Source organism: Tauraco erythrolophus, chromosome 10 (assembly GCF_009769465.1).
Source record: "Tauraco erythrolophus isolate bTauEry1 chromosome 10, bTauEry1.pri, whole genome shotgun sequence".
Classification (NCBI taxonomy): Eukaryota; Metazoa; Chordata; class Aves; order Musophagiformes; family Musophagidae; genus Tauraco; species Tauraco erythrolophus.
Window position 1 is genome coordinate 19243828 of NC_141474.1, and position 26332 is coordinate 19270159.

General features: G+C 38.3%; 1 protein-coding gene across 1 annotated transcript in view; it reads left to right on the forward strand.

The window, feature by feature from the left end:
• Nucleotides 1-26332, forward strand: part of COL24A1 (collagen type XXIV alpha 1 chain) — a 149148-nt gene that overhangs the window by 10378 nt on the left and 112438 nt on the right. Inside the window, 5 exon segments of the mRNA XM_086617742.1 lie at nucleotides 2960-4260; nucleotides 11884-11937; nucleotides 15328-15381; nucleotides 18438-18491; nucleotides 20624-20677. Coding sequence (XP_086473868.1) covers nucleotides 2960-4260; nucleotides 11884-11937; nucleotides 15328-15381; nucleotides 18438-18491; nucleotides 20624-20677 — 1517 coding nt within the window.

Genomic DNA, 26332 nt, shown 5'->3' on the forward strand with positions numbered 1-26332 from the left:
TTAGCTTTCACAAGGGCAATACAAGTACAGCTTTCTTCTCCATAACTACGTGCAGACCATGCAGGACCGGGGTTCTGGGAAAGTGTGGTGGTTCATTAGCAGATGCATTGTGCTTTGAAGTGCTACTATAGCCTGCCCTCTGTTATCAGTTTGACAGATAAAAATACAGCCACGGTCAATTAATTGCGCTGAGGCAAAACATCTTGAGAAACTGGCGTACACATGACTTTCTGCAAAGATACGTTTTCGCCATACCTCTCTGCACTGGCTACCTGCCAGGGTAGTCTTGGCGTGTCCATGAATCTCAAACATGACTAGAAGCACTACAAGGTGTGTAATTAATTTTCAAGATGTACAGTGCATTCAGGTTGATGCTTTTGGTTCCAATTTATAAACTACTCTCAAGGAAATCTCAGGCTCTTTTCATAACTTACCACTGAAACTAAGCCAACATCTGTCTATTCTTAAACTTTGCTATGAATACATTCAGTAAACAGAGAAATGAAAGACTGGGAATGGAGATCTTTTTTCCACTAAAAAAGTCAACATCCATTTGTTTCAGTTGCTCTTTTCTCTTAATATAGCAGACAATCCTTAACTTTTCTTGGTTACTCCAAATTTTTGTTATACCGTTTAATAGCTTTATTTACTGAATAGAAGCACAATGGGCATAGTAAAAGTACCGTCAGCTAAATGCTATGGAAAGTGCCAGTTTCTTCCCAGTCAGGTTTATTAGATTAGTGCAACTGTTACATACTAGTCATTTTTAATAGATGCAGTTCACTGAAGCTCTGGTCCAGCCAGTTGTTCCAGTTTGGGGAAAAAAGGTGGTATCATATGCTTCTGTGCAATACTGTTTATGAAAACTACAATGTTCAGTGTCCTCCTGGTCAGAAAATGGGAAAATGTAGGTTAGAGGGGCCTTGAATTCATCTGGTCCTTCCTCCTGCTGAGATCAAGGTCAACGATGAAGTTAGTTCAGGTTATTGGGTCCTGTCCAGTTGGGCTTTGAAAATCTCCAAGAATGGAGATTACCCAATGTCTCTGGCTTCCTGGTCCAGGACTTAACCACTTCTGTGATGAGAATGCTTTTTCTTTGTATGGAGCTGGAATTTCTTGTGTTGCAGCTTGTGCCTGTTACTCCTCAGCTTTTTTCTGTTTTCCCTATAACCTCAATTCAGAAAATGGACAACTGTAATTAAATTCCACCAAATCTTCCCATATCGAGGCAAAGCAAATGTAGTTCCTTTAGCCTTTTCTCATGTCGTATCTTTTAGCCCCCAACCTTTTTGTCTCTTATTTCCATGACTCTCTTTTGTCTCAATCTCTGCGGTATTTCTGTGGCACCTTTCACAAACATCCAGACAAGCAGTTTTAGCAATCAGTGCTACAAGTGCTGTCTTATTTGTGACCCTACGGGATGACTGCTGGAGACATGCAGTTTAGGTCCTGCTCAAGCCTTTGCAGTGTTTCTGTTTCACCTGTATCATAAGGGATCTAACTGTGTCTATGTTCATCCTGAAGGAAGAAGGTGTTTATGCTCACTGACTCCAACATGCCTAAATCTGATTTAGGGAATACCAAATGAATTGAGTCATCTTCAACCATTGATTTACTCTTTAGGAGGAAAGAGGTTTTGATTTCTTACCCCAGGTCAGATATGATTTCAGTTTGTCAGGAGGCTAGATAATTGTGTTTCTATCCATTAGGTGAAGACTTTTGGCCAGGTGAAAGATGGAGATACTATAAGGTCCAGGCTAAGGAAAGGGCTAAAGCACGAAGCTCACACTATGTAAGACACTAGAGAATCCAACAATGAAAACACCACTGCCTATTCCAGCCTGTAGGAAGATCTATCTAGATTTCTATATACTAAAGCCAAATCTATGGGACATAAATCAGTAGGGCAGCCAGTTTCTTGGTCTCCTTAATGTCCACTGCTGTCTCCTGCTGTGAAGTGCACTCTTAATTCAATAACTTGTCTGGGTAGCAGCAGCCCTGCATTTGTGGGGAGGACAGACAAGCCAGAAGATAGGAGCACTGCCCCTTGGATCTTGACATTTCTCCTCTTTCCTTGCTCCTCACTACTTCTGCTTCTGCAGAGTTCACCTCATCTGTGGCCCTAAAAAGTAAACTGTGGAGGGAAAGGAGGCGGTGGCACGCTCGGATGCATCTCCCCTTGGAGAGATCTTTGTTTTCTTTTAGTCTGACTAACTTTGGCACAGATACATACAATCAAGGGTGATCCCACTGGGAAAACGATTCCCTTTGAAGCCAGGTCTGTAGTGACACAGGGCCTTCCTTGGCGGGGGGAGAGCTCCCTGGTGGGAGCACAGCAGTTCTGCCCAGGTACCAGTTGAATTACTTCTGCAGCACATTGTAGCTCCTCGACAAGGCTTACCTTCATATTTTGCTTTGAGCCAGTGCCTATCTTTTGGTGCTCTACTGAGTTGTTACTGTTATAGCTTGTCTCTTCTTAAAAACAAAACAACACTCCCCTTAAATGCTTTTATTCAAACTTTTCAGATAAAGAGGAAAAGCATGGTTTTATTGCAGAAGGTTTTTGCAGAAGAAAAAGTTAAAAAAAAAAAATTATCTGCTCAAAGAGTAGGCAGGAATAGCCAAATAAATAAGGAACTGACAAAATATGTTCATTGACTACTGTGAAAAAGTTGAAGACAGCAAATTGGGATTTTTCAGTTTCGTAGGTGAATTAAGCTACAATGGGCATTAAGTGGGCCTTTCTGTGTGCATTTTTTGTTTTGACTTTATTATTTGTTTGATTTATGTGAAAGATTGGTGTGCCTTACACTAGGGACTTGGTGACCTTGCTGTGTGCAGTATATGTGCACTGGGAAGTACAGATTTGTTAAGATGTCATGTGTACATTTGTTTATATGGATCTGAATTTATGAGCTTGTAAACAAAATCAACAGTATGCCTTTATTTCTTTTTACAGCAATAGATGTTCTTCATCAACTAGGCCTTGTGAAAGATGTTCAACAGCCCTCAGAGACGACGGTGCCCTCATCACCTGTGTTACCTCAGGGTGTTCGTCTAACCATATCAGGAGTTGTAATAACTAGTGATGCACATATCGAGTCCCCCGTTTTTCAAGTCATACCATCAAATCTAGGGCATCAGTTCACCATATTGGTTGGGTTGTACTCTTACAGAGTAAATAATGCTTTCCTTTTCAGCATTAGGAACAAAAGTAGACTGCAGTTTGGTGTCCAGCTGCTACCGAGAAAGGTAGCAGTACACACTGGAGGGAAGCAGTCTGTACTCTTTGATTATAGTGTTCATAATGAACAATGGCATTCATTTGCCATTGACATTAGAGACAAGACTGTCTCAATGTTTGCTGAGTGTGGAAAGAAGTACTATAGCAGGGAAGTACTTTCTGAAGTGGAGACATTTGATTTGGATGGTTTATTTACCCTGGGAAGGATGAACTCTCACTCTGTCAGCTTTGAAGGAGTTATATGTCAGCTAGATATTATTCCCTCTGCTGAAGCCTCTGCAAACTATTGTAAATATGTGAAACAGCAGTGTCGCCAGGCTGAAACGTACCGATCTCGGCTAGGAGCTCCACATGTGTCAGATGGGCTGGATATTTTTTCAGAAATGATGATTGATGAGAAAAACCAGTCAGAAGGTATATCAGCTTATAGAAGGAAAGAAGCATCAAACATTCCTGGCACCAACGTTGCTCAGATTCACTTTCTGCCAAAATACTTTGAGTCAAGGAATGTCTCTGCATTGGAGCTTGCAGAGGCCAAACCTCTGTTGCTGGAAGCCCGACCTGAAACAGAACTCCAGGAGAAAGTCCATCTGCCTCTTCCTCAGCAAGAGCCAAGCGAAAAAAGAAACGTCACTAAAACCCCCACAGGATCGTATCCAAATGCTTTAGATAATACTACAGAAGACGCTGGCTGGCAAAGTGAGCTTTCTCTGATCTCCCCTGTAAAACAGAGTAAAACTAAAAGCAAGAGAATGGACAAAGCAAAACAGCATTTAGGTGAACCAAGCAAAAAGCAGCAAATCTTCAACACAACCCTGTACAGTTTGCCTGCTGACCTCTCTCTGGATAATCAGCTCCGTCCAGGGCAGGAAAGTGCATTTGATGCTGATGAGTTTTATCACACAGAAAGCAGTTATGACCTTGGTATTGATAGTTATACCTATGACTATGAGCATCTCGACAAAATGTTTGAAACGGGAAGTGTCAGAGGTCCAAAGGGGGAAACTGGACCTCCAGTAAGTTATCTTTACTGCTCTTTTTACCATAATGCAGCAACATACATTTAACAGAGGCTTTGAAAGAAACCTCGAAAGCATGCCAAAGCTGTGGCTTCAACTTCTTCTGGCTGTACTCTACAAATGTTTGTCTACCTTAAGTATGTCTCTTTCCTGCATGTAATTTTGGTGTAAGTGTGTGTATTTTTATTTACTGGCAGAATACAAAGACATTCACATTCTGGTGAAGTGGTAGGCAACCCAGACTTCTTTAAAATTTGAAATGCAGCCAGATATTTGTAAACGCTAATTATGGAGACTCCTCACTTAATAAAATCACAGGATAAATTCATACAGTACACAAATGTAGACACTGATTCCTGAAAAGAACAGCTAGGCTGTTTGGAAGACTGACAGAGTTTTCTCACAATGCTATCAAAATCGGTAACTGTAGAAAGGGACCAGTTGCAGAATCTAGACCAGTAAAACCGTTTGTAACTCAAGGTTACAGGGTCATGCAACCCTGCATGTAAAATGATTTTTAGAACAATCTTACAAGATTTTGTGGCATTTCTTCACTTTGCAGGGTAAGTGATCCTTTAAAAAATTGCAAATGCACAGGTAGTGCTTTTAATAGAAACCCATTTGTCCTTTGTTATTGTGTGCACAAGGCTTATGAACTTTTTAATGCACAAAAATGATAGCAATGTATATGAAGCTACAGACAAGAAAGAACAGCAGTTCCTGTTTAGCCTAGGAAATATGATAGTTACTGCTCCTTTGAGTTTTCGGTTAAAATAGCATTTTGAACCATAGCATGGAGTAGATAATTCCACTTGCTCTTACTTTTTTTCTAGTGTGTGCCTTTGCATGGTTATTACTTGAAAGCAATTTGATATGTGTTAAGCAGCTCCTAATATATATTTGAATGTGCCCGTGAATTTATTGCATGTGTTCTTTCAGCACTGAAATATTTTTTTAATTAGGGTAGTCACCAACTGAAAACCTATTTAAAAGTTCAATTTTTACTCTAAACAGTAACCAGATACAAAGGGATTGTTACATAATTGAAAAACATGTTAACAAGTAATTCATGTTAGTCCACAGGTGCTCTTGCTTAATCTTTTCTGAATGTGAAGTCAGTCTTTTTTTTCCTCTTTGTCCCTTATAATAGTATTTATGGGGACATATCACTAAGTATGTGGCTGTCATGAACATGAGGCTAACTTAAATTTTTGAAGTTACTACGCTTAGTAACTGCTAATGGAAGCTTTTAACTTTAGCACATAGCTTGTCCATTGTGATTTCAATCAATTACAGCTAAGAAAGTTAAAGCCATTCTTTTTTTACGTGGCACAGAAATGGCTGCTGATAATGGTTGGTTGATTGCATTACTAAGGCACTCCAAGCAAATGCTCTGTTTTGGTTTTTTTTTCTAGACTCAGACAGAAAACGCTATACATACAGTATTAAAGGTGACAGCTGATTTGGAGAGTTCAAAGATATCTATGTTACCATTTTCTGTGCCTTTCTTACAGACTGGGGGTGCATAAGTTTATCTCATCTAGGAAGGCAGTTAGAGCAGACCTTGCATTTGGTGTAGTCTGTACCAATGAATATGGTGCGTTTGTGCTGTAGCGTTTTGGTGCGTCAGGATTTAAATAATGTGCCCAGGGTCTTAGAGATCTTTGACAGAGCTGGGAAGTTCATCTAGACCTTTGTGGACACTAGTTTGGCTGAAGGGACCAGCAGCACCCACTGGAACAGAGGCAAAGCTAAAGCATTGTATTGCCAGAGGTTGATGTCAAAGGGAGAAGAGGCCTCTGAATGGCCTCTTCCACACAAGCTTTTGTAAAGAATTGTGCTCTATGGAGGTAGAGTGGCGCATACCTGCAACTGTTGTTGGCCTTGAACTTGAAGAGGTGATCTTGGTTTGCTTTCTCAGTCTAGTACACCTGTGTAGAGAAGACCAGAGATAATCCATCTTTTATCTGTGTGGCTCTGAGACTTTAAAACATAAGTACCCAGAGTCTTATCAGTGGGGAGCCTGAAAAAGCAACAACGAGGAACCTTGCAGCAAAAAATCCTGATGAGGCATGAAATTCTTCCCTGCTTTTTTTTTTTCTTCTTTCATTATGTTGTGGTTGGTTTGAACCTTCTTTCAAGATTTCAACACAGAAATAACGTTCTTTCTGTGGAAGTTGACAGGCAAGAACTAGCTTTTGTGATTCTTAAACTCCTCAGCTTCATTTCAGCTTTTAATTATCTACCAGAAGAACTGATTCTTGCCTTGTATATTTAGGCCTCTTGTATTCCATGATTCCACAGCTGTGGAATTCACCCACCCCACTGCAAAGCAAGGCTGCAGAATTCAGGCTTTCATTTATGGATAGCATAGGGAAAAGGGCACCTATTTCTTCACAACTATTAAGACTCTGATTAAAATACTAGCAGTTGCAATGACCAAAATCTCCTACAAAAGCATAAAGTGAGTTTAAAGTGGAACAGTGTGGTCTCCTGAACCACCATTTTAGAGGGAAAGCTGCTCCATTCATCTGATGAACCACTCCTTTTTGTGTTGCAATGGATGTTGGCACTATATAAAGATTAAACAAATAAATAAATCTGGTGTGTGTTTTTAACTTTCAAACTTATATTCTTCATAGCACAGTCCTAAAGCAGTTTGCAGAAACATGATACATACTCCCACACTGGTGGAAAGAGGGGCTGATGCCAGCTGAAGAGCTGATTCAGGTTAGTTTCTGGTAGGTAACTGCATCTGCAGGCCTACCTGCATAGGATTTGGCATTCTCTGAGAAATGAGCTAGGAATTAGTTTTCTCTATTGGAAAAACTTTCTGGATTATGAAGTCGCTCAGCCAGGAGGAGAAATAGTAGAAGACCAAAAGGCCATGTTCCTTAGGCTATTTAGTTGGTAAGGAGAAGCAGTCTGGAGGTATTACCAGGAGGAACTGGAAGTGCAAACCCTGCATTAGGCAGAATTGAGTCCTGGATGAGATGCTGTTACTCCAACCAAGAGGGGTGAGGGTGAAAACCCTGAAAGAGGGCAGTTCAGAGGTTCTAAATGTGGTGCTAAAAAAACAGCAGTAAGGGTAGCATCAGCAGAGATTTAGCTCTTAGCTTGTTTCTCAGTTGCACAAAATTGCTTGCTGAGGCTCTCCCTAGCCACAGGGTAGGTAATCACTCTCATACATTTTAGCTCTGCAGTTAACCTTCATGTTTCCCTACCCAGGCTGAGAAATCTACCTCAGTATCTGCTAATTCAGATAAAAATATAAGATTATTGCTGTTTTAGTAGCAAAAAGATAATGTTAGTCTTAGTATTTAAACATTTATTTTAATTCATCTGTAAAGAAAGGAGGTTAACCATACAGAAGTGACTGCCTGTTCTAGGACATTTGGAAAGAGAAGTGTGTGGATTTTTTTATCATTTCCAGTGAAATGCAAATGAAACAAGAATGAAAAATAGGTGGACGTTTGCGTTTGGTGGGATTGTTGTTCAATAATTAGATTAATATCTGTATGAAGCAAAATGCTTTAAAAAGGTAGACACAACATGCTAGGAGTAGGTAGAAGAGTTCTGAGTGACGTAGTCAGGATTCCAGATGGTCTAAAACTGATGGGGTGAAACTTATTGCAATAGAACATAAATGAAAAGTAAAAAAGTAAAAGTAAAAAGGATGGAGGAGTAATTGGTTAGGCAGTCAGATGAGGGTGGTAGAGTGATGTTACAGTGCACTAGAAAATAAATGCATCTTATCGTGATTACTAGAAGTGCTGGGTCTCAGAGACAGGCTCTTTTTCTACTGGCTTGGGTATACTGAGGCTGCGGTTTGTAGAAGCATCCTCAATTTTGGAGGATGAGTTTCAAAAAGGATGTAGACAGACTGGAACAATTGCAGAAGGTTGCAGTAATGGTAGCACAGTTTGGAGCCTGATGTTTCTGTTTACTTCCCTGCTGTGTTTCAGATATTTTGGTGATGATGTGCAGAAAGGTTCACTTTTTTGTTGCTGTTTTGCTGAAGGACCGCCTGCCTTAGGTATTTGATGGATCAAGCATTAAACTCATATGTTTCTTTAATTTAGTCTTTTTAAGAAGTGTTTGAGGTGAGCTGTGGTCGAGTAGTTGAAGTGTAGTCAAATGCCTTTTAAAGAGAAACTTCAGTGAATGACTTAGTATTGAATGGCAGCAGGATCAGCATATGCCTGTGCAGAAGTTTTAACTACTTAATACAGAATTTACTGTTGTGCATCTGAAATCTGAGAGGCTTGTTATGTATAAATCAAATGCTTGCTATTACCTCTGGCATAGGGCAAGTTTAAAACACATGCATCCATAGAAGGGCTTCAGTATCCTAGGAAATGTCTGTGAGAGTTCACCATTACATTCATCCCAATGACCATTTGAAAGGTAGTGAAAATTTCTGGAGGAGTATGGTCAACTTTTATTATTTCAGGATTAAGCCATGATTATTTGAAACTTGAGCTTCTCCCCTCAATTGTTAAATGAAATTTTCACAATTCCTAAGGACAGTAAGTTGTAGTACCTTTCTTAAGGTACATAGGATCTGTTTTGAGTAAGCTAATCTTATTAAATAAATTAATTTTAAATTTCTTTCAGTAATATTTACACAAAGACACAATTTTTTTGGTGGTGGTTAAAATGTCAAATGCGAAAAAAACACATTAACACTTTTGATTGCTTCAGGTTTGTTTAATTACTGTTTCCAGTAGTTGGAGGAAAAGCTATTCAAATGAATGACTAATTCCTTGGTTTGAGAGACTGGCTCACTTGCAGAAGTTGTCTTGTGGGGCTTACATGGATGCCTAAAAGGCATAAATAGTTTTCTAGCTAGTATAAGACCAGTCATGCTGATTTGAAGTTGTGGTTGCTTTCACAGATTAAAGTATTACATAGAGTGGAGTAACTTCTTACCAGTAGTTGAAAAAGCATTTCCAGGAAGACTTACGTGTGCTCCATGAAGTTTGCTGTCAACAGAGATGTTGCTTGAGTTCCAGGGAAGATTCTAAGCTGGAGGTCAAGGAGTAGCAGGCTCTAGTTAAGGAGAGTCCTTGCTAATACTTTAATCAAACATATGGATTGCTGATGATAATTGCTAATTATTGTTAACCAGAGATTTCATCTACAATTGTTGACTTTGTTTTAGAAAGCCTTGGGAAAGCATTATTCATCTCTGGCTGCACAGTTTGAAATACATTTTACTGCTGCTTTTAGGGGTTGTTGAGGTCTTGGTTGTGATTAGATTTTCTTCTTTTTGTGTTTATTTTGATGAAGAGAGAGAATTACTTATGAAGTAGTGTAATCAAAGTGAGGGTTTTGTTGCAGGCTTTTTTTGCAAAGGAAGGAAGTACTAGTTTAAAAAATATTAAAAAGTCACATGGGGAAAAATGGTCTCACTGCCCTCATTCAATAAATCAGCAGCAAAGATCAGCAATATTAATAAATACTCACTAAGATTTCTATTAGGAAAATAGTGAGTTTTGGCTCTTAGTGTATTTTTGAGGAAATATAGAGAGCATCTGAAATAGGAATAGAGAAGAATTTTGTACCATAAATAGCAAAAGAATGCACGCTAGTTGCAACTATTTTACTTAATAAAAAATGTAATATGTTTCCTCGTGTAGTCCCGGGATAATTTTGTAAGCAAAGTGCATCTCTTAACTTGCAATTTGAGAAGAGAGATTAGAAAGCATGCTACTCCAGCAGTGACAGAGTGGGTGCTCTTTGTGCTGTTTAAGGTACAGTTTTGGAGCTGGACAAGAATGTCAGGTCAAGTGCTTTCCATGTGTCTATCTGCTACACTTTTTTTTTTGTTATTAAACACAGAGTCTTTTTACTTCAGAAAAAATGTGAAGATGCTAGTAAGCATTTATGCAGTCAGGCTGAAGAGCGAACCTCTTTTGCTAAAAGTATGACGTGTTACAATTTCATCTAAAGACCTTGACTGTTACACAGATTTGTATCTTCTAAATTACACAGAGAGAGAAGGGCAGGGTATGGCTTTTAGCATGACTTAATGCAGTATGTATGGACATACAAATATTCACAACTAAAAACAGGCTGTTGCACTACAGTCAGACTCCTGAGATTATTATGATTAATTGGAGAGGAAAATGTGTGGTTTTTTTGTTTTCTTTCTCCTCAGAACAGCAGTGTTTTTCCCAGAACTGTCCAAAATGGTGTGTATTTTAGCCAAATGAATATAATTGGCTTGACAATACCTGACGTCCATAATCAGCAGTGTCTTCTCTATCATTGACATTATCTTTCCAAGGAAAAAGAAATATCACTTCCACAAAACTTTAGGTTTTTAAAAATGCAGCTTTGTCTTGATAAAATGATTCCTTGGTTGCTACTAAAACCCCAAATGGTGTTTGTCTTTTTCTCCCTTCTCTCTCTCTCTTTTTTTTTTCTTTTTCGTTTTTTGCAAAGCCTGCAAGTTGGCCATTTCAGCCACCATAGCAGTCCTTCTGATTTCCCTGGTATCCTTGCCAGCTTTCAGCAGTGTTGTTAGGTGATGAACAGTATGATACTCAGTGTTTTTGCCTAGTGACTCAGCTGAAAGGCTGTGTTATATACAGAACACAGGAGTGCAAGGAAGCCTGGGTGAAAGAGCAAGTTTAATCCCTTCCTGCTATCATTGACTGACCTTCTTCATGAGGCCTGACTTTCTCGATGCTCATCTTCTGTTGTGGTGGGTGTACTTGATTTCTGTTAAAGCTGAGCCTCACCATGCTGCCATTTGGATAGGAGTTGAATTTACCATTAAGAATAGCCCATGCCTCCTTAGGACTCAAGTGTCATAGATGAAATATATTATAAATCAGTGCAGATTTTAGACTAGAGCTCTCATTTGTATTTGAGTACAACGAAGTAGATCCTGAAGTTTTGAATGTGAACAGCAATCACACAGAAAAGGAAAGGTTTCTGTGGTCAAAACAACTAGATATACAGAGGATGGTACACTGTCCAATGTTCTTATAGTGACTAATCTAGTTTATAACCAGATGTATCTTTTGCAAATATATTCACATTTTAAAAAAAAAGCATTTTCTTTAAAGAGAATGATATTAATTATGCACAAGGGTAAACATGCTACCAGTTATTCTTATCAGAAGCTTTTAATGGGAAACTGAACAATCATTTGTCCATGCTTATTTTCTTCTATTTCACGTCTGTCTTTTCTGTGAGGCGATATCTCGTTTTTTCCACAGTTAATCCTGACTTTTCTAAGACGTGTTTGGCATGCCCGCATGCTTATTAAAAAGGCTTAATTATTCTCTATGTTTTGAAATGCACTGCACTTGCTTGTTTCTAATCCTTGAACTGATCTCTTCTTCCTTTAGTAACTTTTACTTAAGTGTATTTGTATTATCTAGATTGTTAGCTCCAACTCCTCTGACATAAGATACTTTCTAAACAGAAATATGATTTAGAGCCAGATTAAAAACACACGTGCTTGTAGTTTGGGAATTGGTTTTCAAGCTGAGAAGGTCTGCATGAGCAGAAAGTCATCAGTTAGAAGAACTGGTCTGATTCAGACTTGTGATACTGTTCTTGTATCAGGTTTTAGCCTCAATTGTTTTGTTTTTCTATTGCCAGGGTCCTCCAGGTCCTCCAGGTTTACCTGGTCCATCAGGAAAGAGGGGTCCTCGGGTGAGTAAAACGACTGTGTTCTTCTGTAGCTCTAGGCAGGTCACCAATAATCAAACTGGAGTTTGCATCATTTTGTTTCTCAACTTTATTCATATGCTTGGTAATTATGAAAGGGTAAGATTCTTAACATTTGGCAGGTAGGTCAAAGTAAGGCAAAGCAAACAGGTTTTCTGTGCTGTGAGCCTTGAGCATAGTTAATGCCATGTACGGGAGCATACACAGAACATTGTTAAGTTTGAACCTAGCTTTTGCTGCTCGCAATATTAACTTTCAGTTTTTCCATGCTGCTCCCATCTGCTGCAATCTAAGGTCATGTTCGTTTGTTTTTGGAATGAGGGGGAGTGAGCAGTGCATGCAATGGCCACATCGGATCAGGCGGTGGATACAAGATTAACCACTGCAAGGCAGAGAGGGGGAAAGAAAAGAAACCTCCCAAAAATCTGTTTTAGTTTGTTGTGTTAAAGCAGCTTGATAAAATGGGTGATAGATATCAGAGGAATTTGCCAAAGCAATGAGCTACAGTAGCAAACGTTGATTTATTTGATGTGACTGGATGTACCCCAACATGAGCAGGGACAGCAGCTTTGCCCTGTTCCAGGGGACAGAGCACAGGCTTTGCCACAGTGAGCAGAAACCTGCACCTTGGCTGCCAAGAGCGTGGGAGAAGCCTGTGCCACTGCAACGACTGGACAAAAGAGTGTAAATCTGTGTTTGCACAATTGTGTAAAGAAAAAAATGCTTGAGGAGTCCCTGAGGTTGTGGTTGATTTTGGGGGTTTAGGGGAAGGGCAGCTGGAAGGAATAGGTAAGGATTTGTTGTGTAGATGATTTCAGGTCAAGGGAGTGGTTATGGCTGGAGTGCACTCATCTGGGCAAATCGCAAGTGGGAGATAAGGGAGTAGTTTATATGAAGGCTCAGCAGATGTGTGGGAGGAGTTTTGACTCAGCGTTTGAGGGACGTTTAAACAAGCTGCTGCTCAATAGTGTCTTGGACATCCTGTGCTTCGCTGGCTTTCAAAACTTGGTCTGACTGGGTAGTAAAGTGCACTGGTCAAAGGGGCCAAAACCAAAACTGATGCTTCAGAGCAGTTGGAGACTATGGAGTGGATGAGACACGTTTAAAATTATAAAGTGAAAAACATTCCTTTAAATCCAAATCTTCCTGGCTTCTTGGATCCTTTTTTCAATTTATTCTTCTACATAAGAGCTAACAATTCTTACAACTCAGCTTTTTGTGTTGCATAGTGCCTCTGTCAAGGATATGTCTGGCATCAGAGGCAGGATCCCACATACCCAAGTAGATTCTCAAAAGTGGGAAGTTGTCTTTGGTTTAGAGGATGTTGCCCATATGTTTGAAGCCATGCATCTTGGTGAGATCTCTCTTGCTCCGTTGTTGGTTGTTTGGGATTTTTTTCTCCTGCAGGTCTTTTTTTAACAGGTATAGAGTACTTAAGAGCACAGTGCTCTACTATGTGAGTTTTCTGCATTAATTATTGAGTAGGACAATGTGAAGAGACAGCTTAGAGTAGGGTACCTGGAAAAATATGGAAATGGCCAAGACAAGTATTTACCAGCAGTTCTGAGTTTAAAATACATATTTATATGGGCCAAGAAAGTCTATAAAACTCTTTGATTGAAGAAATAAATGTTTTTGAAATGTCAGTGTCCTTTAGTTTGTACAACACTGATGAATTCAAGCAAGTACAGCTAGTGAAGATATATGGCATGATAGAGGAGTTTTTTGAGCCAAAAAACCCATGTAAAATCTTGTTGATGCAAAGTTCATGTCCACATCTACCAGTCTACCCTGTGACTTTTGCCTTCTTCCACTTGAGCTACTATTTGTGGTTCTGAAACGTGACTCAAGATGTCGAACGGAAGCAGGAGAGTGCAGAGCTGCGTTGCCCAGGCCTTCTTCAAGGTGTCTCAGGTGTGTGTGCAAACTTGATCCTGACAGAAATTCACATGGGTTGGATGCTTTGGGCAGGGTATCAATGCCAGATTCATAGTTAGAGATTTCCATTAAAAACTGGTGTTGATCTCTACTTCTTTGGCAGAGAAGTCCACATCTGACAGCTCAGGTTTCCTAAGTGTCTTGGCTTGTTCTGGGTTTCTCAGTAATGAAATGTCAGCAATTTCAGAATTAGTCAGTGAGGAGCTGAAATTCCCCCAATGCCTCTCATTTCATGAGGATACTTTTGCACCTCCGTGTTGCATTACCATGCCCCAAGATAACAACATTGCAAGCAGCAAAAGCTAGGAGCCACTTCAGCACTGCAGCTACATTGGCACTCTTTGTTTCCTTTCTCCTAAATCGCTGAGAGAGCCTCCAAAGTTGTCAGTGTGCAAATTAAGCTCTTAAACAGCACGTGGGATTAGCATTTCTGTGGAGCTCTGTCAACATGGTCATTAGTGAGAGGCAGCATTTAACAGATACAGCATTTCAGTGTTACTGCAAGGTATAACCAATAAATTCAGCCTCATGTGAGGGAAAGACAAACTGAGTTTATCTGTTGTTAGACTACTGAATATATATGAGATTAGCTGAAAAGGATTCTTATTATTTTTGGTATTTGGATTAATTGTTTAGGTGGAATTTTGACCTTAGTGAATGTAACAAAAGCTTTGTTGCCTACTTACCAAGCATAGTTTTTACCAGTTTGGTCCTTCAGTGTTTGGAAGATGAATAGCTGCTGACAGCCATTGCATGTTTTCCTTAATGTGCAGTTTGTCAAGAAGTGAGGATTGCTGTGTGTACTGCAGGAGCAGACACTTATCCCAGAAGGCATAGGTAGTCCCGATAGCCTATTCTGTTCCTGGAATGGTTTAAGTCTGACTCTTTTAGTAACAAGCCCATTTTCTCCACTGGCTGTGAGAGAATCAGGTTGGTGAAGGGTTTTTAGCTGTGACTTGTTTAGAGAAGGTGTAATACGTTGCTTTGAGTCATCTGTTAAGTCAGTGAGAACTGATCCACTTCCTTCTCTTTGCAGTGTATAGCTGGGTACCTCAGAATGTGAATTTTCTGATTTTTATCCCATGCCTCCAAGTTTTGTAGCTGGAGAGGAACATTACAGTGACTCTGTGACAAATATCTGTTAAGAATTACTTGAGAAGACAACAGAAACTGAGATTTTTTTTTTTTAAAAAAAGTGCTCAACTTTTTAATTTTTTAGGAAGATGTGCATGTTCTGTTTCTTAGCATCCATTTGCAAAGGATTCTCATAAATGAGGCAGTAAAATGATTCTCTGCAAACTATTCACACTTGTTAAGTGGAGCACTGAATAATTTCACTCTTTTTTTGTTTTTGTTTTGTTTTATTTTGGTTTGTTTTGGTTTTTTGTGTGTGTGTTTTGTTTTGGTTTGTTGTTTTGTTGTTTTTTTTTTTTATAGGGTATTCCAGGACCACATGGTAATCCAGGTTTGCCAGGATTGCCAGGTCCAAAGGTGAGTTAATTTATCCATGTTGCCATGTAAATACATGAACTTCTTAATGACTTTTTGGAAGCCTCAGAATTGTTTCCTATAATAGAAGCAATTGGCCTTCTTTGGTTTACACAAGGAGACTGTTACTATAAACATAATTTAATTAAATGTAATCAATCAAATTGAACTTCAAATCAAAACAAAATAGCAGTTTATTCAGGAGAAGATAAATCTCTGCATGTGCAGAATGATGCTTCCTAAAAGAGTTCCTGTAAATCAGCTCGGCCTCTTTGATAAACTGGAATTTAAGTGAGAATAAACATTTAATTGCTGTAACCTTTTGCCTTGCTTTTTTTTCTAAAAAAAAAAAAAGAAAATAAGGAAGGAAAAATTTACTGTCATTCTCTAAATTTCTCTTCTGTCAGTGCCCAACCTTTTGATATTTAAATATTCTAATATTTCAGGCGTTATCACTTGATTAATGCTAGAATAATTTTCTGAAGATTTATGAAATGTGATATTTAAACAAAAAAAACCAACACAACTAGACTGGAAGCTTCAAATAAAACCCTTCAAACTTGTGTAACGTAAGTCCTTTAAATAGATTTGACAGATTTGTGCAGTTGCAGAATGCCTTCAACTCATATTTAGTTTGAGCAATTTGATAGATATGTTGGAAAAAAACAGCAGCAACCATGATTTGTTTTAGTACGATTCCTAATGTCAGGAATTTCGCCTGTCATGACAGGTGTTAAAAACTGCTTGAGGACATAAAAATAAATTTAATAAAGCTTTCAGTGTCAAACACTGTAAAACCAAGTGACTGATTTTTTTTTTGTGTGTATGCTTTTGTTATTAGCTAGTTCTATAGGAACAGTTAATTTCTGTTATAATATTTAACAGTTAGAGATTCATAGTTATTTTTTACAGTATTTATGATTTATGCTGGCTGGATAATAGAATACATCACTAGGAAAATAATTGTAACCAATTACTCCTAGGATTTGGTTTTATAATGTGTTTTCCACCTCCACTGGATCATAATCCTGATCATTTCTATAGCTGTCTCCATGATTTTAGCAGAAAGAACTATATGTATGCATGTACACATATATACACATACATAAAATATATATGCATGTATTAGTAGGTGCTTAGTGATCTCTTTCATTTCCTTTAGATTATAAATTATCCTTTCAATACAAGTATCTTCTGAAACACTTTTCTTTAAATAAAAATTAGCCAGGTGCTCACCAAGTTTTGACTATGAGGATCCAGTTGACCCACACTGACTATGTAAGCTGAAACGAAACACACTTTTTCTTGATCTTAAAACATCACAGACAAGTTGCAACAATCTTCTGGCAGTAACTAAATGCAGAATTTTGTTCTGCCTTTGAGATGCATGCTTTTTTCCCTCCTGTGCTGAAGCATCCTTTATTCACTTGCTTTTGAAGTATGGGACAAGATTAGCTAATGCCCTTACGGTATAGTACTCAGCCCTGAGCATGTGCCAGTAGTTTCAATGAATAGCTGATGTTCTTGGCATTTAATTCCTGATAAATAGGTGATGGGTGTTTGTAAAGTCATTTGAAGGTATTCATGAGGTTTGGCAGTATTCCTGACTCTCTGAAAAATGGATTACTTAAGAAAATCTAGTTTATGGATTCTGGCACTGTTCTAACTATACCGTAATGCTGCATAGATTAAATAATGAAGTGCTTTATTTTATCCTCACATCTTGACCTGTGGTGACATGTTGTTAATCCACAACTGAAGGCCATGCATAACTATAGCTGTTTGTTTTTTAGATTAAAAATAATGAGGAATTAATTATGCTTAGAAGGGAAAGGAAAGGCTGTGGGTAAGTTATCAGTGGCCTGTGTTTTCACTAACCAAGAGCTGATGGCAATTTTCTTACGACTTGTAGTTTAACATACCCACATTGGAAAATGGAAGCAGAAGACAGATTAGAGTTGTTCAAGGAATATAACTATTTACCTTCCAAAGTGTAAATCAACTGGGAAATACTTGGATGACTCCTGCCATCCTGAAAAACTGTGCTCGCTGTGACCCAACGCATCGATTTAACACCACAGATCATTTTGCCATATTTCCAGTCTTTATTTAGTATTCAACACCCTTAGATTCTCAAGCGGCCTCAGACGGTGCACATCTTAGCTGGGGCGGGAAGGATAACCCCTGCTCTGCAGCTCCACACACCATGGGAGGGTCCAGCCCTGGAGCATTTCCAGTGGAAGCCTTGGATGTTACAGATGTAGAATGACTGACCACCAGGAAGTCTCGTGCTGTGTGTCTTGTGTGTCCCTCTGAGTGCCCAGTGTGCCCTGGAGAACAGGATTGTGCCGGCAATGTCTAAACGGCTGTTTTTCCCAACTTTAGCTCTCTTTCAATGAAGGGCATGCAGTATCTTTAAACTAGCACTGCTGTCAGTGAAATGTTACAGTGCCTTTTGTATGCAGCTTTCGGTATGAATTAGACCAAGGGGTTCCCCATTTGCTCCTCAATTAATTCCTGGCCAAGAATGTTGAGCTGTATCATCTGTTAGAAAGTAATTTGTAATTGAACAGAGGCCTTTGCTGCATGTTTACAGCTCTGTCCTTCCCAGCTGCGATGTCTGTGCTGCACAGGGTGGGTACTGAGTGTGAAGAAGCCTGGACAAGGTTATAGTCAATGGAGTAATACAGTCAGACAATCTTGCACGGTGTTTGGGGAATAGGTGGTCCCGAAGTGGTAGAGACATGGGGAGAGCATTTCAGCTGGTCTCTGCTGTAATCCTGCTCAGATTTACCAATCACATCGGCTTATCAAATGTTTTTGTGATGTTATGAGATTTGGAAAATGTAAATCTCATTTTGAGGTGAACTGAGACTGTTATATTTTGTTGTAGTTCTTTACTGAAAAAGTTTCAAGAAAAAAAATCTGTAATAACAAGTGCATTTTATATGAATGTTTCTCCTCCTCTTGCTATAACAGTTGAAAATATTTGTTTCCACATGTATTATTAGAAACTCTCTTCCTTGAAGATATTAGTGAGCTTAATTTCTCTGTGACAGGGCCCTAAAGGAGAACCAGGATTCTCTCCAGGACAGGCAAAACGTGGGGAAAAGGTACTATTTTCTTAATTATGAAAAATGTTTTATCTGTCCCATTCTTTTGTTGAAGTCTTGTTTAATATTTAGACAAGTTACAACAGCACCATAGTTTGTATTTTCTGTGACACTGGTGTATTTTGATACTTAATTATGTGAGACTGACCAGTGCAGACATAGGTGATGTAATGAACCAATGACAAATAAAAAAATTATATTCAAAGCTGTAACTTAAATTATATATTTGATTTCATTTATAAAAATAAAATTTAAAAAAATGAAGGGGAAGTACTTTTAGAACAGTGAAATTGAATTCTGCTAGAACAAAGTACAGATTCCAGTTTTATTTAGTACCTTGTGTTAGTCCAGAAAGCTGTGTAAGACAGACAAAATTTGGTGATAAGTGCGTGCATTATTGCTTGTCATGTTGTATTTAACCACTTTTTTTAGCAGACTTTTGATGCTAAGATTTGTGCTTTCACTTCAGAGGCTCTTCTTGCTAGCTCCTCTTCCTAAGCTGCCTTAGCCAAACTAGTGGTTGCTCTTTCTGCTCAAAATATTTGAGTATAAATATTTAAAATGGTTCTTCACAGAAATTATGGGCTTGGAAGCTTGAGGTTATTTCATTTTTAGATTGCAAATCTTCTGACTCGGTATGAAACTTTAAAATCAATGTGATAACACTAAAAACATAATGTCATGTTTGCATTCTAATGTGTTAGCCTACGCTATATGTTTTAGAATATCTTGTATTTATGCTAACTTTTATTAAGAGCATTTTCTAGTAGTTCAGTTGTGGAGCATTTATGCTAAGTAGAAAACACTGTAGGAGTCCAGGACCACTCTCCATAATGAAGAAAGAATTAATAAATAACTATTGTTTACTAGCTGCTGAGATGTACATCACATAACGTATTTTTTTAACAGATACATTCTGTCAAACCCTAAAATTCACAAATATATATTTTCAATGTTAAAAGGTGCTGAGTAAAATTCACAAGTGTGTCTGTTGATGCACTGATAAGAAACAGAAGTGCAGCTTTTGTAGAAATAGCAACATTACTATAATCTAACTATCTTTTGCCTTTGGTGAGCTAATCATACTGTTGTGAGCTGTGTCTACCTGAAACTCAAGGTATATTTTTTGGCATGATCCCAAGCTGCCACAGAACAGTCTAAAGCCCATCCATGTATATGCATGACCTACATCTAAATACATGTAGAATACATCTGTAATAAAAAAAAAAAAATACAGAGTTAATACGCATTTTTATAGTTCTTACTGTTTTCAGTTCTTAATTTTTCACCCAATTCAAATTAGCTTACCCTAAGTAATGGATCTGAATTTACTTTGATGCTAACTCACTTCTAGGATCTGCTGCTTGACTCACTGAATTTGGACACTAATCCTGAAAGAGTGAGTCTCTCCACTGTCAGTCCTGAGCAAGGAAAAAAGAACTGGAACAACCTTCCCTCCTCTTCCAACTGCAACAGCCATAAGAAAATGCATCTTTTTCCATCTCCTAACATTTCCAAGTGCTAGATTTGAGATGCTCTAATTCTTGTTCATGTATACCATCGTGTAGTTGCAAAGTTTAAAGAACTTGAATGAGAATAGGTGTATGCCACCATAACACCTTTGTCTATATGCATCTTTCATGTTGTCTTTTACACAGATTAGACTTATGCCATGTTTTATGCACAAATGCCATAATGGTGCCCTGATTCCTGGTTGAGGATTGTTGGCATAACAGTAACACAAACACAATAATATTTAAAAATATATATAAACTTGAGGTGAAACCTCTCACCTTTGAGGGAAGGGTTACTTCAATAATTGTATAGCTTCTTCACTCCCATTTACGTTGGCTAAAAGTGAATGTTGTGAGGTTGTGAACTAAGTCTGTTCCAGCCATGATTTGGCCATGTTGTATGATACAGGAGCACGCATGTTGCACTAGATAGTTGCAATTGAGGAACTGTTACCTTTTTGATTTTCTACCTCTAAAAAAATAGATCAATGCCTCATAAAACATTATCTATTTCATACCAAATGTCCAAGAATGTGTAGATGATCTGAAGTCCTACATGTCATGCAGTCCTGTCATGTTCCGGTGAAACATAGTGATTCTGGATATTTTGTCGTACAGGGTGATCCAGGCCCCATAGGCTTTCCAGGCCCACCTGGGATCAAAGGCCAGAAGGTAAGATTCTGTTTCCATCTTGATATAACCCTCCTTGGCTCAATCCATGGCCATCAGATGGATGTCTAGTAATCAAGAGACAGTAAAGGGGCTTTAGACCTGTTGGTACTGTGACTGTCTACTGTGTCAGGCTGTAGGACCAACAGCACAAAACCTTTTCTTACCACTAAGATGTAATCACAGCTGCTTAGGTTGGTGTTCTTCAAAAGGCATGGCATGCTCCTGCTCCAACAGAATAGGTACCAGGGAAGTTATGCTTGCCTGCGAGATACAGCCATTTTTAAGTCAATTGTATTAAATTTTCAGTAATTTTCATTTCTTTTTCTATACTGTGTATTTTGTAGAATTGAAAAAGCTTCATGGGATCCTGTGCTCAGTATTTCTGCACTTATTTGCTTTTTTCCAAACATGTGCCAGAATTGCTAAAATAAAACTCGAGTGAAATAAGTTCCGATTTTGGATGCTACATAACATGGTATTTTTTAGTATGAGAAACGACAGGCGCCACACACTGCATTTAAGAAATATCTAAATTGTGGCAGTCCTTTGTGTACAGGAAAGCATAAGGCAGACAGGTAGTTTTGGGAAGGGAACATAAAGGATGTCTATAGAGGAAATGAGCACAGAAGACTCAGGGAATGAATACAGTTTATATGGAAGGAGAGGTCACCTGACAGAAGTCCAATTAGGCTGCTCTGATTAGTCAGATGGTGATAAACTGGTGAGGCCATGGGGGAAAAGTACTGTTAAACGCTGTTGTTGCAGAAGATAGTTTGGTGTTGCAAGTGTAATAGAAAAACATGGAGAACAGATATCACAGCAGAATTTTGAAGTAGTATGTAATGCTAAAGGCAGCTGTAAAGTGTCCATCAAATGGATGGAATGAATTGTTACACAGGTAGGCCCTGGTATTTTTGGGCTTAATTTTTGACATGTAGAGAAGGAATATTAATTAAATGCTTGCTTGCTATTGAAAGAAAAGAAAAATGGCATTGCAACAAAATTTATATTCAATGTTATGTTTTAGGATTGCTTCATTCAACACTTTCCTGAGCTTAAAGTTACTTTAAAAAAAAAAAAAATCTAGTCATTCATTTCTAGAATTGATCAAAACGTAATAAAAACATGACCAGAAAAGGAAGCTATCACTGAATTAGCATCAGGAGAAGTGTGGAAATTTATTTTGCCAACCACATGGCCCTCAGTTCTATGAACTGAGAAAATTTATAGCCGTGACAAGAATTTGCATCTCCTTTTTTGAGAGTTAACCTGCAAGCCTGGACACCGATAGTTTTTGTCACTGCGGATCTTGGGCCACCTTGAGATTCCCCAAGTATTGTGCTTTCTTGTTTCATCAATTTTACAGTTTTGCTCAGAAAGGAAAGTAGTTCTTGTTTTAAAGCTTTTTAGATGGGACGCAGCTGTCACTTGTTCTGGATTATAAGACTGGCATTTAGGGACAAGGAAATCAAAGTCTTATGGCCATCATATTCTCTTCCTCCCACAAGAATTCACTCCTTACCCAAAGGTTAGAGACTGAGGAGAATTGTGCTCACTTGACCTCTGGAAATTTTACTGTTTCCATGTTGTACACATCAGACACTAACTAAAACCACATTTAAGATAACTTCTCTCTGACCCAGATTATAAGAACGCCAGGTTTTTGGACAGCACTACACCTGTAAACAGTTAAAAGTATTTCACGCTTAATTTTTTAATGACAAGCCCACAATTTATTGTGTTTTAAATAATTGATCTTTAGTTATTACTTTTCAAAATACGTAAATAGGTAAACACGCTGTTAGCTTATTGTGTTCTGGAAATTTATCTTCAAAAGAACGTGAGCACAAGTAGATGTGAAGTAAAGCAGCTACAAGAAAAAACTGCATAATAATCAAATACTTCCATTTTTGCTTTGTACCTCAGTACTACTGGGGAATTGCTGTAATATTGAATAAATAACATATTTCTGGTATTCTTTCTCATCCAGGTAAAAAGGAAGATTAATAAAAACCTACATATGAGTTAATGGTGTCCCAAATTTTGACAGTCGGCTATGTTAACTGAGTAGTTTCTAAACAGTGAGATATCTGATAGTAAATAAAAGCTCTAATGTTCTTCTGGATATTTTTAATAGTGTAGTACAAATCTATATTCGTTTCATGGCAATTAATTTTTGTCACATTGACTTTTTGTCAGTGTTTTCTTGAAAGACCTAGAAATTTGAGGAGTTTCTTTATGGAATTCATCATCCATTTCCCTTTAACTGGAGGTGATACCTTTGGAGAGTTAGAGGGTGCGCCGCAGTGCCTGCTGCCCTCCACTGGGCCTGGTCTCCCTGCCCCAGGGTGTCTGTGCTGCAGAGGAAACTGCATTTGACAAGTTTTCTAATCAAAATTTGCCTGGCTCTGAATTTCCTGTGCAACTTTATTTGGTGCTTATACAACATGTGTTGTGAAAGTTTGAGGCAAGTGTGCATGTTTTCACTTTCTTGACAAGAATGACTTGGAGAAGCCATATCCACTTGGAATTCCATATTCCATTCCTTTTGGTTCTGTTTTTCTGCATATCTGAGATTGCGTTGGGAGAGTTTCTTGGAAAGATTCATTTTATGCAAAAAAAAAAAAAGTTTTTTTTGAAGCCCTCGATACAATAGAAAAGCATTAATAAACTACTGTTTTGGATTAGAACTATAAAATGATGTGTTTCTCTTTATAAAGCTGAGAATGTACAGGTTTTTTTATGAGATAGTAAAACAAGCATGTTAATAATCAGGACACTGGGAACAGATTATTGTCATTGACTTTTGTTTTCATTACATGCCATGCGTTGGATTATGTGTCCTCGTGGTTGCATATAAAATATGACCTATTTCTCATGCCTGTAATACACTATAAAAAGCCAAGTTTTACGTGGGGTAGGGCTCCAAACTGTTTCTAGCATAAGAACAGAAGCTTGCATTTTTATAGAGCGTTTAGAGGCCTGGTTCTTTCAGGCATCTTTAGAAGTGGAGAAGCAATGGTGAGAGATGATAGTTTGAGGAGAGTGCCGCTTCCAGAGCGGTTGCATGGATCTCTTATCTGGAGCTGTCTTGACAGGGCTATCTTTAAATCAGTACTCAAAACTTCCCTTGTATCAGTCCAGAGACCTCACAGAGTGGAAGCTCCCTCCTTCCCCCTCTCTCCTTAACGTGCCTGCTTCACCGTACAGATGGGCAAGTACTTGCCTCTCCTAGCCAGTGCTGGGGGGTAGGTTGTCAGCCAAAGGACAGTATTCCTGGGCATTAACTTGCTGGGCATCATGCCAATACATTAGAATGACTTCAGTGCCTGTGTGTTTGCAGATACTTTACAATGACATTGTTAAAGATTTTTAAAAAGGTCAGCTACAATTTTGGGGCTAGCTTTATTCCCTAATACGTGTGTAACAGTAAATCACAGGAATTTGGATCTATATAATCCTGTTCAAATTCTCATACTAACGTGTAATATGGTAAGATATGTTGAAGGGAAAAAGTTGCAACCTGAGAAGGGCTCTGTATTTCCTTTTATCTTTATTTTATATCCTGTAAAGGGTAAGGCAAATGGATAAATTTCAAAGCAGTAGCTGAGGTGGTGTCAACATTATGCTACGAAGTGTCTCCCACTGCTTCTCCTAGAGAGTGCAGTTTTCCTTGAGCAGGAGAAAACTTAACTCTGTGAGAGAAATTCCTCTAATGAATTAGATAGAGAAAAGGTCCATCTCCTATATATATGCTTTTTTTTTTAATTGATATTTCCATTCATTAGGATATTCTGACTAAGAGATGCTAGGTGAAGTCTTAGTTGTGTTAAACATCAGCAAACAAGATAGAATGGAGCTATGAAGGAAAAAAGCTCTGACCCAAACCATTTGCTGGTGAAGAAGTCTTTTCAAAGCTGGATGCTGTGTGGTGACAAAATGGAGCTGGTAAGTGAGCACTGCAAAGGCTCCTGTGACACAGCATGGAAAGCTGTTTATGCACTAGACTTACCCCATGCCCAGAAAATTTTTTTCTGGCACTTTTTAAAGACTAATATCTGTCTGTAGCTGATGGTTGTAGCATTAGGTATAACACTTCACCTACTGATTTTTAGAGGTTACAGAAGCTTCTTAGCTCTCTAGCAAGGTTGCTGGTGTTGTGCCAGATTTATTTTAATGACAAATGCATAAAAGTTCAAATAAAACACAATGGGCACCAATAAGATGGAAAAACTTGACTTGACAGTCCTTGCTGTTATGATTTAACATCTACATTTTGCTGTATACAGATTTCACTCAGTCTGGGTTGCACTGTGCTAGGCATATGGTAGCAGTCAGACGCTTAAACTTGCTATGAAGTCTTTTCTGAGTCAAATTAATTGGTGGTAAAGATTTTTCTCTTATGCAGACCAAAGTATTCTTGCAACTTGCTGTATCTTTGTAACATGCTTGAAGTCTATATTTGCTGTAATTGGAAGCTTCAAACTTTTCTCTTCCACATTGAACTTTTAAAGAGCATTAATCTTCATGAAAAATTGAGAGATATTTCATTTTGCAAACCAGTGCATGTTAATTTGTGTTGTTGTTTACTTTCAACTTAGCTTAGAGCAAACTGGATCTTATTTATATGGATATACTCAAGAATATGAACACAAACTAATAAAAAACTAAGAATTTTAAGAGGATTAGCTAAGTCACAGAAAAGGAAACTCCTGTGTGAAAACTCTGTCTTTGGAATGATATTCATTTTAGTGTGGTTTAGCTTCATTCCCAACCTGCATTGAGTTAGAATGGATTGAGGCTTTGTTAACTCTGAATAAGAATATGGGCATACCACTCTAAAATATGCGTTCAGAGCAGTTTTCCTCTGGCAGAAGTAAAATACTGTTGTGTAGAAACATGCACACCAGTAATTAGTCCTCCTTCATCATTTCAGTTCCTTATGTGCCCTCTTTTTAGACTGTCCATGCAGGTGTTAATCAGCTAAACAGACCTACTTTGGAACTAAATTGTGATAAACTTCTCTTCGAATGCTTCTGTGTATAGCAGCATTTGCTTTCCTTTTCTTCTTGCACAGAAATAATAAACTACTGAGACATTTCTTCTAGCAACACCTACTTTAGTTGATCATTTAAGCACAGAGAGAGGATAAAATTCTGAAATGGATAAAAGTCATTAAATACAGAGTGGGCTGGGACTGTAAAAAAACTGTGTGGCTTTGAGGCACATTTTGAAAGCTACAGATGAGTTACTGGCTTACACTGGCATCCTTGATCCTATTTTAGCAATTCAATAAAAATTCGGTTTTAGGTATGCATTAATATAGTAAATTAGGATGTTTCATATTAACTGATTTATCCAGATCAGCTCCTGGCTATCTGTTACAGATTTTTTAATTCCCCCACACACCCCTCCCCACCCCCCCCAACAGCATCGCAGACCCGCTTCCTTAGATACAAGATAACATATGTAAATTTTTTAGACTTAAGCTATAGGAGAGGTTTGAACCCAGAATACATGATAGCTTTGCAAACTAACAATGCCCTGCGTGCGATGAGCAAAATGAAAGGACACACCTGCTGGGTTGGATTTTGAGAAAATGAGGCATTTGGATTTCTTAATGAGTAGGTCTCTTCTGGATCAAGATTCCTCAAG